Source organism: Melanaphis sacchari, unplaced genomic scaffold (assembly GCF_002803265.2).
Source record: "Melanaphis sacchari strain LSU unplaced genomic scaffold, SCAv2.0 Contig7_pilon_pilon, whole genome shotgun sequence".
Taxonomy (NCBI): domain Eukaryota; kingdom Metazoa; phylum Arthropoda; class Insecta; order Hemiptera; family Aphididae; genus Melanaphis; species Melanaphis sacchari.
The window spans coordinates 7,057,538-7,074,009 of NW_020271560.1; the positions used below are offsets into that span (position 1 = coordinate 7,057,538).

General features: G+C 32.0%; 1 protein-coding gene across 4 annotated transcripts; it reads left to right on the plus strand.

Moving 5' to 3' along the window:
- Positions 1-451: 451 nt before the first annotated feature.
- LOC112601569 (uncharacterized protein CG43867) lies at positions 452-11,804 on the plus strand. 4 transcript variants are annotated; one of them, XM_025349262.1, is made up of 21 exons: positions 452-771; positions 2,745-2,852; positions 2,934-3,202; positions 3,590-3,810; positions 4,445-4,731; positions 5,256-5,493; positions 5,596-5,864; positions 6,066-6,230; positions 6,303-6,464; positions 6,530-6,697; positions 6,793-6,898; positions 6,967-7,079; positions 7,152-7,349; positions 9,177-9,445; positions 9,515-9,692; positions 9,773-9,928; positions 9,992-10,231; positions 10,322-10,455; positions 10,558-10,687; positions 10,770-10,997; positions 11,060-11,804. In XM_025349262.1, the coding sequence occupies exons 2-21, from the start codon at positions 2,754-2,756 to the stop codon at positions 11,228-11,230; spliced, it is 3,801 nt and encodes a 1,266-aa protein (XP_025205047.1). In that variant the 5' UTR covers positions 452-771; positions 2,745-2,753; the 3' UTR covers positions 11,231-11,804. The 4 variants fall into 4 exon arrangements, with proteins under 4 accessions (XP_025205047.1, XP_025205049.1, XP_025205046.1 ...); XM_025349264.1 differs by having other exon boundaries at positions 452-699; XM_025349261.1 differs by having other exon boundaries at positions 620-699; positions 7,152-7,325; positions 9,153-9,445.
- Positions 11,805-16,472: the final 4,668 nt, after the last annotated feature.

Sequence of the window (16,472 nt, forward strand, 5' to 3'; positions counted from 1 at the left end):
GTTAAATTTTGTAAATGCAATATGTTATATTATTTTATACTATATATAAAACGATAATAATAATAATAATAATAATAATAATAATAATAATAATAATAGTAATAATAATAGTAATAGTAATAGCAATAGCAATAGCAATAGCAATAAAATAGCTAAATATACGTATGGTTTTGGCACAGACGGCGCGCGTGTTGCCGTTAGCAACGTGACGGGTTTTCGAGGGGGGCATTGATTTTTTAATTCCACCCGCTCACCTCTCGCCCATCGCCTCGCGTACTAGCGCGTCGCACACTCGGGGCGGCCACCCCTTTCCGGATCCGGTCACATGTTTCCCACAGCCGCCGCCCCTCTTCCCCGCGCGCGCGATATGCGTCTCTCCGCCGATCGCGCCTGCGCACCAACCCCCGAAAACGCATTGTATTGTTACGAGATGTACACGTCGTGTGATATCTCCGTCGGCCTCTCTTATCGCGCGCCGTACCGTTTGTTTTCTTTTTCCGGTATTTTTCACGTATTTTCGCGTCGTGTGTGCGCGTATACTGCGACCGTCGCCGCCCCCGACGATTGCGCTCGATTCTTTCACATGTCCGATCGGCCGGCCGCGATCGCTCGCCTCGTCCCGCTCTGACGTCGTCCGGTTACCGACAGCAATACGTCATCGTCGTCACCGCCGCCGCCACCGCCGCACGAAAGGATAAGGTAGGCGAATTTTTTGTGATTGACCTACACGCGCCGCGATGTGACCACGAGTTACCACTACTTCTGCATCAGGTACATTACACACACACACACACTATAGCTATATGTTACATGCACATCGAAACATATTATTATCGTTCGTCATATGATATTACGATATAACGCGTGTGCCATGACCTGCGCGTAATACCTGTGTAATCAGTAATTTAAAATTACCCCGGTGGGGGGGGGGGGGGGTCGCGTTACGGGTACTCGGTAATCGATCGTTATAGCGGTGGTCCGTCGTCATTAAATTTTTATGAGAGATACTGTGGATACTACGTGTGGCTGCGGTCTTCTGCGGGACACAGTCCATCAATAATGTGTATGATGCGGTGTTATCGATTATTGATGAATCTATCGAAGCCGGGAATCGCGTGAAAAATCGAAACGTTAACTGTAAGGTACATTAATATAGGTGTGCACCTATGGTATTGTGCCTGTGATAATAGTATAGGCATATAAAACGCGGGTTTCAATCGAACGACGTGACGTTGAAAAAACACCGTTCGGTTACATTTTGCATTGTCGCAAGTACCCAATAGGAATAACGGAAAATGCGATACGAACCGTGAGCGCGTGGTCCGTATAGTTCGGCGTCGTCGTGACCAAAAAAAAAAAACAAAAAAGTGCACTGGCGCACGTCCAAATATGGGTGGTGTTATTATAGGTTTTTTTTTTTGTACACTCAGCTACCGCGCATAATGTGTATTTTTGTTGCCAACGGATCTCCTGCGAGTTGAACGCATGCAGCGTAGTATTACAGCAGGTATATATTATCATACACACTTTTACACGCGTCTTTCGCTTCACCGTTTTATGCGCTCTGCAGCAGCTGCAACCACCGAGGTCGGTGCTTATATTTTTTACACGGGATTATATTACGGTGTCAAAACGTTCAATATTTTTAATGTGTACACATATATTTATATATTATGTATATACGATAAAATCAATAATGTTATGCAATATCGAGTTTTTACTGTCTATTGTATGTATAATGTATATGTTACGTTACAATGTACATAAACTAGTGAATAAATCGAGAAAAAAAACAGTCGCCAAGTCGTCGTGCTCGTGGCTAATCCTCCACGAGTAAACGCATATGCAAGACACAATTTTATATATTATTTTATATGTATAGACTTACTATATACGACATGTAAATATGTTAGTTATTAGTTGCCGTAATAGTTTCCCATCTTATTGGTCACGAAACGTTTAAAGTATATCATAGTATTTTTTCTGTCCCGAAAGATTAACTGTTGCAGGGTCTTAGGTAGCTATTCTCTGCCCGTACGCTTACCATTTACACATAGTTTGTAACTGCACTTCCACCGATTTTAGACGTCACGATTGTAGATATAAAATCGCTGTAATTTTCTTTGGAAAAAAATCATCAAAAACAACGAAATCATATACCCAAAATTAACAACTCATATATATATATACATAATCATTACATTACTTAACAAATCGATACAAGTATAATATACTCGTATAGTAGATATCGTGTTTAGTGGACGCGAGGGATGTATGACCCTGATCCATTGTGACATAGTGTGTGAGTGCAGTGTACCCCCTATTTGTATTGACCTGGTTAGGGTGTATGAAGTATGCATGATGGGAAACTGCGGCTACGGTGGGGAGGGTGAAACGCACGCCAGACGGCTAGTCTATACTGTGCATTGTGTAGTCGCCGCTTCGTATGCATGAGTCAGCTTCGTCATCGTTTTTAATACCTTTTATTTTTATTATAAACAATATTCGTCATTTCGGTCTGACCTCTCGTCGTGTATGTTTATGATATAGTCATCACCGTCATTGCAGCCAATGAACTCTATTACTGGTGCAGGTACCTAATATTTATACCTATTATACACCAAATTCTATATTAGATTTTTCGTTGGGCGAGATGGTGTGAATTTCGAGATAATTTTTATTTTATTCAATTATTTTTTTTTTATTACAATAACCATAATTATTCGAACCTTTTTTGCTTGCAGGTACGTGTTATGGAGGAACGGCTACAAGCCGAATGGACTACTCATCAACCCGATCAAGCAGAAAAAGAACAAGCCATTAGCAAGCTGGCGACCCAGGTTGAGGAACAGGTATGATTTTAGACCAAAAATCAATAATATTAATATGATCAATGACATATGCTGATGACGATGTGTATTTATCTAACTTAGCGTCAGCTGAGGCTCCAAGATGCTAAAATGGTCGAAGCCAAAGCAGCGCGCATCAAGGAATGGGTGACAAACAAACTAAGAGACCTAGAAGCTCAGAATCAGCACCTCAGAGAGCAGAACCACAAGTGCAACCAGCAGCTAGAGCTGCTTAGGCGGCACATGGCCCAACTGAGCGCCGACAAAATGGCTGTGAGTGCTTGCGCCGGGTCGTCGTCGCCGCGCACTAGCACATCGTCCTTGCACAGGGCCAACAGCACTGGTTCTACACAGTGAGTGAAAAATGTCCGCTACTAAAATAGCAACATAATATATTATGCTTTATCTGAGATCATTAAATGACTGCCTATGGATGAATATTATTTAGCCCGTAGTCAAAAAATTGTACTTTTTAATTAATTAATTAATTTTTTTTTTTTTTTTGAAGAGTTTTCTATAAAACTAAGGTTTTCATTAATTTTCGTTTTATCTTTGTATTTTTTCCATACTTATTCTTTGGATAACATGCACATTTCATTTCAATAGCCATTCCCCCTCCCTAAAAAAAAAGTTCTTAAATTTCTAAAGTTACCTATCAGAAATATTAATTAATGATCCATATTATACTATTTATGTTTGTTAGACAATATTATAATAATGCCTGTTTTCCATATGTGTAGCGCCCTGTCCGACAACGAACCGGTTTACGCCCAGGTGGACCGGCACCATAAGAATCGAACGCCCGAACGGTCGCAGCGAACGCACCGGCGGCACATGTCGGCTTGCGTCCAAGTGCCGACTACCGAGTCCGCGGACGGACCGGAAATGCCTGTCCACGAACAGTTAGTCAACGATTTAACCACCGCCGCTGATTCGCTCAACCTCAACGCCGCGATCAGACGTGAGTCCATAAAATACGATTCGATACGATATGTTTTACGTTCATGCTATGAATATCATCGTCATATTTGTCACTATCAGTGGTTAGATATATTATTAGATATACATGTTACCGAGGAATGTGATGTCCTGAAGTGTTAAACTGATTTACGTTATTATGCATTATAATGATGAGATAAAAAATGCAAAATTCAATTTTTATTATCTGCGGGTATAATCTAAAAACTCATTATGTTTTTGTTTGTATAGTAGGTAGTAATTACTAAACAACTCGCACCATTATTTTAAATATGAAAATAAAACTGTAAAAAACATTTTTAACTGCCAAGTTTTCTGAAATGCATAGTATCTATTTTTGTGTAGTAGTAGATTGCGAATTGTTCTTAAAAATCACGCAGGGCAACCAATTAAGGTGCGTAGGTCTAACATAAGGTGGTTGTATATGTTCCGTGAATGCCCAACGTATATATGTTAGAATGGTTTTAATTTTTAGATAGTGTTGGAATACTTTTTGTTTTTTATGGGTAAAACATTTGGCGCCAATATCGGCGTCTTTGCGACGATTCAGTAATTATTATACATCACTACAATCATAGTAACGAGCAATATCTGTTTTGGAAATTTGATGATTACAGCGAAATCCGTATGTATCGAGTCGGATATCACCCACGATTACGCGGAGATTTATACGCCGAGCCGAGAAAAACTGCCATGGGAGAAGACATGTAACAAGCCCCCGACGCCGCCTTTGCATAGGTTCCCATCCTGGGAATCTCGAATCTACCAAGTGGCCAATGAAGGCCTTTCGGCGGCGCCCACAGAACCGACCTTGACCACTGGTACCGTTGTGCATCCAACCCGAGTGGTGACGTCGCAAGGATATTGTGATATAAGTGTTCCGGTGTACGCCACTGTCAAAGGCGTGAGTATATATTCAAAGGGAACTTGTATTATTGTAATCCCTCCCTTATTGTTATATTTATATAAACAAATTACTCTTCAACGGTATAGTGTTACCAGCTAATGGTGAATTGTAATGTCTTTCAATATTTTATCAAAAATACAAGTTGCATATTTATGCATTTGTAGAAATTGAGAAACATTGATCTATAAGAGTTCTAAAATGCCTTTCGTTTCTCATTTTTGCTGACCTCCACAATCTCTCTAGCAGACGCTTATGGTACTTAATTTGTGGTCAGCAAAAATTTATTTGTGGTTGACTTGAAAATGTGTGAAAAGTCATTAATTTTTAATGATAGCATATCTTTTTCACAAACTGAAATTATTATTGATCCAGATCAAGTATTTTTTAATAACGATTTTTCTGGAATTTTGGAGCGGGGATGGGGGCATAATAACTTACAAGCAATATTCATACTTATTCACAAACATATTAGTTTTTTTGTAAATCGATCGTTTGGTTATGGTTTTTGAAACTCTGCGCAGAGAGCCAGTCAGATCAGGTCCAGTCCATTCACCGGTGACTCGTCTGACGACTCAAGTGACGGCGAAGGGGAGCACACTAACACGGCGAACACACACAGCATGGCCACTAGAATCACAAACAGTAGTAGCACCGATAATACTGACACTTCTATGTCCAGTTCCAGTCCCAGCAAGAGTCACAAGACCGCGTCGACGTTTTCGCCGGTCAAACACAACTCTTCCGGATCGCCATCAAAAAGTACGAGTTTGGTTCTATGCTTAATGCCTATATATACAATTTTTTGAAAGGTTACTTATGATTAATAATTATTAATCAATAATGGTTCCATGTTTTTTAAAGATACTTCAATGGAGTCGGGCATATCAGACGACTACGCGATCCCACCTGATGCGATGTCATGTGGTGAAGATTCAACGGAATGGTCGTCGTTGGTGCTTAGATTGAACTTGAACGGTGCTGCAGTTGTCGCAGATAGTCCAAACAGATGTGCCAAAACGGGAATACTCGACAAATCCGGACATTTAGCCAAGCTCGGTGGCAAGTTGAAAACGTGGAGACGTCGATTCTTTGTGCTGAGCAACGGCAAACTTCGTTATTGGAAAACACAAGTAAATAATTATACTCAATGACTGTGGTGACGTTTATAATATTTAATAATATACGTATTCTGAATTTTAATTTTGTCTTGTTTTATATTGTGTATTTGATCATTAGAGTTGGGTAGCCGTCTTGTGGCTTAAATTATTTGTATCCATGAAACCTTTAATAAAATTTCATTTAAAGTTTGTAAATTGAATTTTTCGTTATAGAACGATATAGCTCGCAAACCACAACGTGAAATCACTATCGACGATCTGTGTCGAATAACCCGAGCTGATGGTGCTGCTACGTTCGAAATATCGACCACAAAAAAGACATTTTACCTAACAGCAGATTCAATTGCTGCCATGGAAGATTGGGTTAAAGTTTTACAAGTAATTTTCATTTGTTTTTTATTATCTGTTTTTATCATGATTATTAATATGTGATTGTTGCATTTAATTTAGAACGTTCAAAGACACAACGCTACGAAGTTATTACTGAACAACGAAAATAATAAACCGACTATTCAAGGGTGGTTAACCAAAGTGAGAAATGGACATGCCAAGCGGTGCTGGTGTGTACTCGTAGGAAAGACATTTTTATACTTCAAATCGTCAACAGATACGGTAAATACTATTAATAGTTTTGGTTAATTGTTTAATTATTATACATTGTTTTTCAAACATTTTAGAGTGCATTTGGACAAATAAACATGCGTGATTGCCGTGTAGAAACCGTTGATCATGTTTCAGACTCCGACAGTGAAGAACGAGATTCTAATCAGCCGCCGACAATAGCATTACATCCATCACATCAAGGTCCTCCAACTTATTTACTGATGTCTTCTAAACAAGAAAAGGTTTGTTTAAAAATAAGAATGTAATTTTGTATTTAATTTTTATATGTCCAGTTATTGAGTTATTATTATCATGTTTTTAAATGTTTTGATTATAGGATTCTTGGTTATACCATCTTACTGTAGTTTCGGGAAGTGGATCACAATCTGGATCACAATTTGAACAGCTTATTCAAAAACTAATGGAAGCATCGGGAGATCCAAGTAAATTGATTGCTATTAATATTATCTAGAATAAAAGTTTAAAATGTATAATGTATAATTTCTTTTAGATTGTGTGTTATGGAAACATCCAATTCTTTTGCACTCCAAAGAAGCAATTACTTCACCATTAACTACTCTATCTATTGAGTCTTTACAATATGAAGCCATTAAATTATTTAAGGTATGTTCAAATAAATAATTTGATATTAATTTCATTGTTTTAATGTTATTTTATGATTTTCCTTTCTATTAGAGTTGTCAGTTATTCATGTCAGTAGCTATTGAAAACGCTGGTATTGATTATCATGTAGTATTAGCACAGAACGCATTACAATTGTGCTTGGACAACTGGGAACTGCAGGCTGAGTTATTATGTGCTCTAGTTAAACAGACATCTAGACACGCATCTCACAAACATGGAGTCCAGGTATTCTCCAAACTGCGGCATCGTGTAAGTTCCCCTTCCCATTGCTTTTTTTTTTTTTTAATTAAAATAAACAGTCATATGATCATAAATTATTGTTTAAACATTTCAAATAGACAATTATATTTGCTAAAATATAAAGAAAATTTAATCTAGACACCATACTCGCATATGTGTTGCTTCTTTATTACAAACATACAATATAGAAAATTTTACATTCAAAATAATCCATTTTACTCTGTTATTTTTAAAATTCAAAACTAAAATCTGAAAAATATCAAAGAATTTTACTGATAATTTAATTTTGTAGTAAGTTATGATAATTCTAAAATATGCATAACTTGCTTTGTAATTTAAATTCAATAAAAGCCTCTAAGAACCCCTGGAGAATAATCTTAGTTTATATTTTATAATAGATTAATAATAAATTTAAAAATAATATAATAAAATGGATTTTTGTGAATATAAAATTTGCTTTGTTGTATGCTTGTAAGACAGAGATAACACACTTGGATGTGATGTCTTTTAACTTACAAAAATATATGTATATGATAAACATCATATCATGTTCATTGACTGTTTTATTAAATTCTAGCTTTTATTGTGATTATTATTTACTTATTTTTAATTACTTGGTGTATGTTTAATGTTTATTTGCTAATTTGCTATGTATTTTTTAATGATGGCTACTGTAGACTGCAGTCTTACTCCAAGGCTACAAATAAAGTTTAAAATATAATATTTAATAATATTATTTTATCATTTTAAAAAATCTCTTATGATCTAGTTAATTAAATAATTTTAAATTAAACATTTACATTTTTAGTTATGCGATTAATGCCGGATCGCGTGAAATATTATTAATTTAATGGTTCACTAAAATTTAACGGACCAATCATGGGCCTCTAAATCATGTTTAAAATACCAATAGCTCACTTATTGGTTTATTAAATAGATTTTTATATAATGTTATTATGTTATTTCTGCAGTCAACCATCATTATAATTTATCGAAAAACATTGCATACGTGGTGTCCACTCATAAAATGTCTATACTTGTTTTGATATTTCGATCATAAGGTTTTGAAACTGGTTTGATTTTAAGGTTACTATTTCTCTACCTATGGATACAGGATATTCTTTAAACTTTAAGGGGAATGATAGGTATTGAATAATAATAATAAAAGTTATAAAATAATTAATAAAACACTTTAATAAAAACTATTGTAAAGATAAGTTATGCAACAAGCAATTAATCAATATTTTATTTTCAATGTGCTGTTGCAAAAATATATCTCAATTGTTATTGTTCTATATAGTTTTTATCACAATTCTTAATTATCAAGTTTGAGTAGTTATAGCAAGATTAACTTGAAACAATAGCTGCATATATTTTATTTTAATAATTTATTATTTAATAATGAAATATATTAACTTAGTTACTCTATAACTCTTGTAATGCAGTTATTAACCTGTTTCAAATCCTTATTTGTTTTTATTTCCAGATAATAAAGCATTAGAATATTAATTTAAATCTTAAAGTGTAATTTGTTTTTTAAATTTTATTTTGCTCAATTTAACTGTTAATTTGCAATATCCTGTATTTTTTTATTTTTTTATTTATTAATATTGTGCATGTAATAGCATGATTTAAAAATACATATTGTTTAATATGTAACCTGACTAAAAGTTGTGATAATCAACTCAAACGAAAGCTGCAGTTTGTGGGTTATTTATTAAATTTGGGGGGGGGGGGGGTTATTATTATGGAAAACATACATTAGTTGAGAGGTTTAGGCATTTAGGCACCGCGTGTCCACTGTTTTTTCAGCAACTTTTATTGTGCGCCACACAGTCGCTGTTCACATGTGATGCTGCCCTGGCTTCATCACCTACCATCAGCACTACCCAGTCAGTTGTGCCCGGTTCACCAAACCATAGCATGACAGCACCGTCAAGCCCAGCCACATCATCATTATTAGACCACTGTAAAGCCAATCCTCCCACTTATGTGTTTGTCCAGGGTTGGCAATTATTGGCTCTTGCTGTGTCTCTTTATGTACCAAAAAATACCAAACTTCTTTGGTTTCTTAAACTGCATTTAAAACGCAATATTGATAACAAGTATGAAATAATATAATAATATTAGTTAAGACTATTTATTAATTTGTTGTTTTTTTTTTTTTTTTTTAGGACTGAATGTGGAAAGTATGCTGCATACTGTGAGCGTGCACTTGAACGAACAATATTGAATGGAACGCGAGAAGTTAAACCGTCCAGAATGGAAGTACTGTCAATTTTATTGAAAAATCCTTATCACCACTCATTGCCACACTCCATACCTGTCCATATGCTTAATGGAACTTACCAGGTACAAAAAATTGCTTATGATATAACAATGATACAAGTTTAATGCCACAATATAATATTATCTATAATTTGGTTTTGAAGGTTGTTGGTTTTGATGGATCAACGACTATTGAAGAGTTTTTATGTACCCTTAATCAAGAAACAGGATGCCGAGATAGTCAACATTCAGGTTTCACATTGTTTAGTGACGATCCTATTGAAAAAGATTTGGAACACTATATTGAATCGCAATCAAAGGTTAGATACAATTAAAATTAGTTTGATAAAGTAATGAACATAAAATTTAATATTATTTTATAGTTGTGTGATGTTATATCTAAATGGGAAACAGCATTGCGTGAAAAGGGTTCTGGTAAATTTGAAAATACTAGAGTCATACGACTGATTTTCAAGAATAGACTGTACTTCAAATCATTTGTAAAAAAAGAGACTGATCGCGAGAGGTTGTTGCTTTGCTATCAAGTAAATCAACAAGTGGTCCAAGGCCGATTCCCTCTTACCAAAGAGCTTGCATTAGAGTTAGCTGCTCTAATGGCACAAGTATGGCACAACAACTTAGTATTTAAATTGTTTTCATAATATTTCTTTTACAACTTAAATAATTATGTTTATCTACTGTTTTAAATATAGATTGATTATGGTGAATTCTATTGTGATAAAAATCGTGGTAGTGGTGGTACTACTAAAGAATTACAAGTACTTCAAGCACTTGATAAATTTTATCCATTTCGATACCGTGATGGAGCTTCCCAAGAAGCAATTAAGTATGAAAAATAGCTATTACTTTATAATTATACATATTGAAATAGTTGAATGATAATTTTTTTATTCAAATAAACCGTAATAATTATCATTTTCTATTTTAGACACCTTCAAACTGGTCTTCAAGAGAAATGGATGTCTCTAAAAGGTCGAAATTTAGTTGATTGTGTTAGAATATACTTGACTTGTACTAGAAAGTGGCCATATTTTGGATGTACTCTTTTCCAAGCCAAAGTAAGTATTGAATTATTTAAATTACTACAGAATAGATTACTATCATTCTACTACTATTTATACTTAACTTTGTTTTTAACAGATGAAGCATGGAGAAAATACTGTGCTGCCTGGTACTATTGTATGGTTAGCTGTATCTGAAGATAGCATCAGTCTGTTGGAATTGCGTTCAATGCAACTCATTGAAACATATATGTTTGGGCAAGTTCTGACATTTGGTGGTTGTCAGGATGATTTTATGTTGGTTATAGCATCTGACTCTGCTATCATAGAATCTCATAAGCTTTTATTTTCTCTTAGCAAACCGAAGGTAAATTTAATGTGTTTAAATGCAAATTTCTTTCTAATAATTGATTTAAAAATAATTGATAGATCCTTGAAATAACATTGTTGATTGCTGACTACATGAATGCATTAGCTCAGAACAGCGCATCACTTAGTGGTACACTGAGTCGAAATATGCAGCCTGACTTATTAAAAGCTACTCCAGACCATCAATTGCATAGAAACGATTCACAAATTAAGAAGCGTATTGACTCATGACAATAAATGTATACATAGTATTTGAATTATTATGTGCCACACTATATTAATCGTTGTGCCTGCACTTCGGCCATATAATATAACAATACAACTATTATATTACTTTAAATGAAGTACATTTCATAATTTATAATCTTAATTTAATGCTAATTTAACATAATTATTTTTTTTATTTAAATATTTTAATTTAGGCTGATAATGCCATCAATTTACAAAGTTTAATTTTTAGCAAATACTCGTTGAATAACGCACGAATGCAAAAAGACTAGTAATTTTAGGTGTTATTATATTATACAAAATTAGCCTAAAAATTATGTTACCAAGTGGTTGTACAAAATCCAATTAATATTGTTAAAAAAAAAAAAATAATAACAAATAAAAAAAATAAATATTTTCTCGATGAGGTACTTATGTGGCCATTGATAACTGACTGCCATCGTTAGCAGGGTTTTCAGCCCAGTTTAGTATGTATATTCATCATTAAACTCCATTTTACCTTGTAACAATTAATTAACTTTAATTTAAAAATTTGTTACAATTCGAATTTATACAAATTGGAGTCTGATAAAAAATGTGTTCAATTTATTATTTTTAATGCCTCCTTAAAAATAATTTTTCTCTTTTATTTTTATTCGTATGTATTTTTTATCAGTTAAACTAATTTTGATTTTTAACAATGGATATTCACGAGTACGTTTCAATCCAAAGAATATTGTACCTATATAATTATTATTTTTTTTTTACAAGATTTTTAATGAAAATATAACTTTTTTGTTTTGTTTTTTGTGCTTAACATACTTAACATCACATTTTTACTCTAATAAACGATAAAGTTGTATTATTGGTTTTGTACTTTAATGTTTTATCAAAATATTACCTATGAACTAATATAGTGTTAGTAAAAAATTTCAGTTGAAGAATATAACTGTGCATTAATTAACTACAGACGATTCACTATGTATATTATATGTATACTGCATAGATAAACATTTATCCATTGAATATAGTTGTAAAATAAAACAGACTATAAGAGACCATTGACTCAGTAACCAGGTATTTGACTATAATGAACATCGATATTGTTAGAGCAAATGAGAATGTATTTAATCTTAGTTTAAGTGTAAGTAAAATTTGTATGGTACACTTGAAGACTCATTAAAGCCATTGTATCATGTTATATTCATTATTTATATATGTATAAATATGTACATTTAAGGTTAGATTAATGTACAGGCAGTCAAGAGTGCTAAATTTTTTCAAATGCTCCAAATTTTATGGTATTAAAGTTGTTTCTGAAATATTTACTGAGAAAATTCTCTAGTAAAATTATCTCTTAATGTTTAATTGTTTAAAATTACTATGATACGTTATTTATAATGTTTATTATTGAGTTAAAAAAAAAGTGCCTATTATTTAACGCACCAAATCTATAAATTTACTCTTATGCTCTTGAGGGGCTATGTCAAGAAATTAATATGACTCAACAATAAATTCAAATCAGAAATCACCATTATAATTACAGATAAATAGTGAAAAGGTAAGTTTTTATAGCTCAAAATCTGTATAAGTCAGCGATTCTTAATGTTTTTAGTACTGCGACCCAAATTTCCTCCGAAAAATCTTTAGTGACCCATATGGTTTCACTTTTCAAAACATAGTTAAATAAAAAAAATAATTTAATTTAAAATAATATAATATAGTTTATTTCAATTTTTTTAACAAAATATGTTTATAGGTTTAAAGTACAGGTTTATAATCAATATATTTTTACAAATGTACTTTTATTAATGATAATATATTTAATATTAATTTAACATACATTTCTTTGAATCTGTATAATTTAAAAAATTGTTCGCGGCCCATCAAAAATTGACCGACGACCCACAGTTTGAGAAACGCTGGTATAAGTACTATAATAATTGACAATGGAGTTTTTTTTCCTATTTTTTTTTAAATATAATACATATTTTTTCCCATTGAATGTAAATATAAATTTTTTAACATAAAATGCCAAGGTAGTAGGTACAAAAAATAATATTCAAATACAATGTTCTTAAAAAAATATATATTGTAATATAGATGGTATTCAATTTAAAAGAGTTTAAAACATGAGTGGGACAATATATTTAGCACTACTATGTACAGACTTATTGTCTCCCTGATCACTGCCTCTTTGCAATCTCTCCCTCACACGCAGACACATAACATTCAAAAATAGTAATACAATTTGTAGATATACGAGTATAATAGAAAGGATTAGAGTAGGTACCTATTTATACTTATATTTGACGCTCTAACCACTCCTTATCCATGGTTTGACAAATAATTTTTATTGGAGTCCGTAAGATTAAAATAATAAACTAATTACATAATCTAATTAAGACACATTGACAGTCTAGCCTAACGTGGTCCGTCAGTTGCTGACTAGCTGTTTTCCTAAATTATTAAAACATTTAAAATAAAGCCAATAACATTTATATAAATTAAATTAAATATTAAATTATTATCAGAAACAAGAAAATAGTTCATTGGAATTCTTATGTAATATTTATAATTGTTAAATATTTTCATTCGCGTCATCTCTTGTTGTATTTGAACGGCTAACCTTAAAAAATTAATGCCATTTATGTATATGAACTGAAAACTATTTTTATTCTGTCATTCATAAACATTTAACATTTTTGGATTTGTTCTGGTTTTTTTTTCAATTTGTACCTAATATGATAATATAGGTACGTAGTATATTTGTGTATGAGTAAAAATCTGAAGAGTAGATCTCGAAACCTTTTGCCACTACGTATATTATTGTTTTCTATAGATACCTATACATTACGATATTTCCTAAGCTAAGTACCTATTTATGCTACGAACCTATTAATTCCGTAATATTTTATAGCTGTATTGACTTATATGTTAAAAATCTATATTATATACTAATAATTATTATGATAATATAATTTTTTATAATATAGCCAAAATTAATATGATAGTATGCGATGTTTTTAATAAAAATTAGTTACTTACCGTACGCCCGTACCTAAATATTTCTGAGAGAAATTTAGAGAAATTATAAAATATCCTTAAGAAATAAATATACGAGGCTGTCGGCTGATCAAAAATCGTTTTATGTATGCAATGGTTTATGAATATTCAACGAGTTTAAATTGAACACATCCTTAGAGACTACAGTGACCTCAATAACAAGGTACACATGAAATTATAATTACCTATAGAGTATAGGTATATACTCGTACTATATAGACATTTTTTTTTTTTTAATGTATCTAACACGTTGTGTGCAATCATCGCCCATCATTGATATTTTATCAGCACAATTTAGTTGTATAGTTCTATTTCAAAACTATTATTATTATAATAATTATCTAGGACATAGATATTTATTCGAAAAAATCAATTTTTATGCATGGTGTCATACAGATTGTGTACTTAACACTTAACACACATCGTTAAGGACACTAGGACTAAATATTAAGAAAGTTTATTGTTCTATGAAAAAGATTACGTTTAATCATCATAGTAAGCAAAAAACTATGACTGTTATGTAAAGAAAGTGTACTATTATATCTAAGTATATTAAATATGAAAACAATAATAAAGCCCAGAATATTAATTGTATAAATATATGTAAGTTATTCTTCTATAACTTAAAAAAATATACAAATTTGGATTGTTTATATATTTTTATTTTTTTTATTTGACGAGGGAGGAGAATAATTTTTAGAATTTTGGCCTAATCTTTTATAAATGTATAGTTTCGCTTATGGTTATCTAAAATTTTTAAAACAATTTATGAAGAGGCTTCTATTTTCAACATGAAAGTTCCTAGTTTCTTGAAGCGATTTTTATCTACTTCATACCTTTAATGTAATGAAATTAATAATTAAAAGTAAAATGTCAAGGAATAAAACTGAGTATTATAACGAAATAATAAGGATTATAATTATTTTCGAATTTTATTTAGATATCTACGTAATATAGCCTTATCTCTCGCATGCCGAATAATAGACATATGTGACAACCTGTTATCTGCTGGTCTGGTTACTTGATTATATTTTTACGATGATCCAATAGGTCGAAGACTGATCGAAGTTAGAATAAGCCCTTATTTGCTAGAATTTGTTTGATGTTTGGTTCGATTTTCATAAGCAGCATTCGTAAGTCCTCATAATAGGCTATTTGTTACCGTTGTCTTTTTTTTTTTTTTTTTTTTGTGAGTATAGATTGGTTACTAATTCTAATTTTAAAAATACAAATACACAAGTACAATAATTTGTCTTAGCTACTACAATCTATATTTTACATTTTACGCAACGTTGTTGAAAAAAAATTAAAATAGTCAACGCCCTTTTTTTTAATCCAATTCCCCCCCTCTCCCAATTAAACTTATAACTTCAATCGCCTTTTTTGGGAAAGATTGTGTTAGAGATAATACGGAGATTGGATATTAGAGGGTTAGGATGGTTTTGAATGTCACTACTCTGAAATTTTTTTAAATAACAAAAAGCTAGTTTATGAAGTGCTTGCATTCTTAGGTCTTTGTGGACATTTTAGCTTCTGATATGAAGAATCTGTTATTATTTGTAAATTAATTGATTGGAAGAATTTTAGAATAGAAATACTTGATTTTTTTGCTGATTACAATAATTTAATATTAACATACCGTATGCCATAGCAAAGCATATAATTTGTTTATAGATATTAGTACTTTAATTTTCAGTGGTATAATATTAGAACGGAGAAGATGTCTCAGAGAATCATTATTATAGAAACTCATTTGTGTTTAAAACAATAATTTCTAAACGAGTATAAAATTAAGAAGTACATACCTACCTAACTACTTTATTATTTAGTAGTATATTTCAAATATACATCAGTTACATTCATTTGTAATACTTTTATTTTTACCATGAGATTTTCAAGCTTATTGTCTATTGATTTCTTTTTATATACTTAAACTCGCATTAAAACAAAAAATAAATTTAAGACCGATATCTTAAGAACAAGTCAAATAATAAATTTTAATCTTATAAAAATACTTTATAATTTAAAGTTAAACCAAATTATAATAAAATTCATTATTCTGTAAACGTTTTTTTTTTTTTTTTTTGTAAACTGATTCTCAATAGAATGTTATTGATGGAAAACCCTCTCTCTAGAATCACTAATATCCAAACACTATTCCTTGTTTAACGTCCAGATCCACGTTTTTTCATGATATAGG

What these genes read in the sequence shown, in the direction of transcription:
- LOC112601569 (XM_025349262.1), top strand. Translation starts at nt 2,754, where the DNA reads ATGGAGGAACGGCTACAAGCCGAATGGACTACTCATCAACCCGATCAA. An exon ending in AACAGCACTGGTTCTACACA is followed by an intron (nt 3,203 to 3,589) that starts GTGAGTGAAAAA and finishes CCATATGTGTAG; the next exon opens with CGCCCTGTCCGACAACGAAC. An exon ending in CCTCAACGCCGCGATCAGAC is followed by an intron (nt 3,811 to 4,444) that starts GTGAGTCCATAA and finishes TGATGATTACAG; the next exon opens with CGAAATCCGTATGTATCGAG.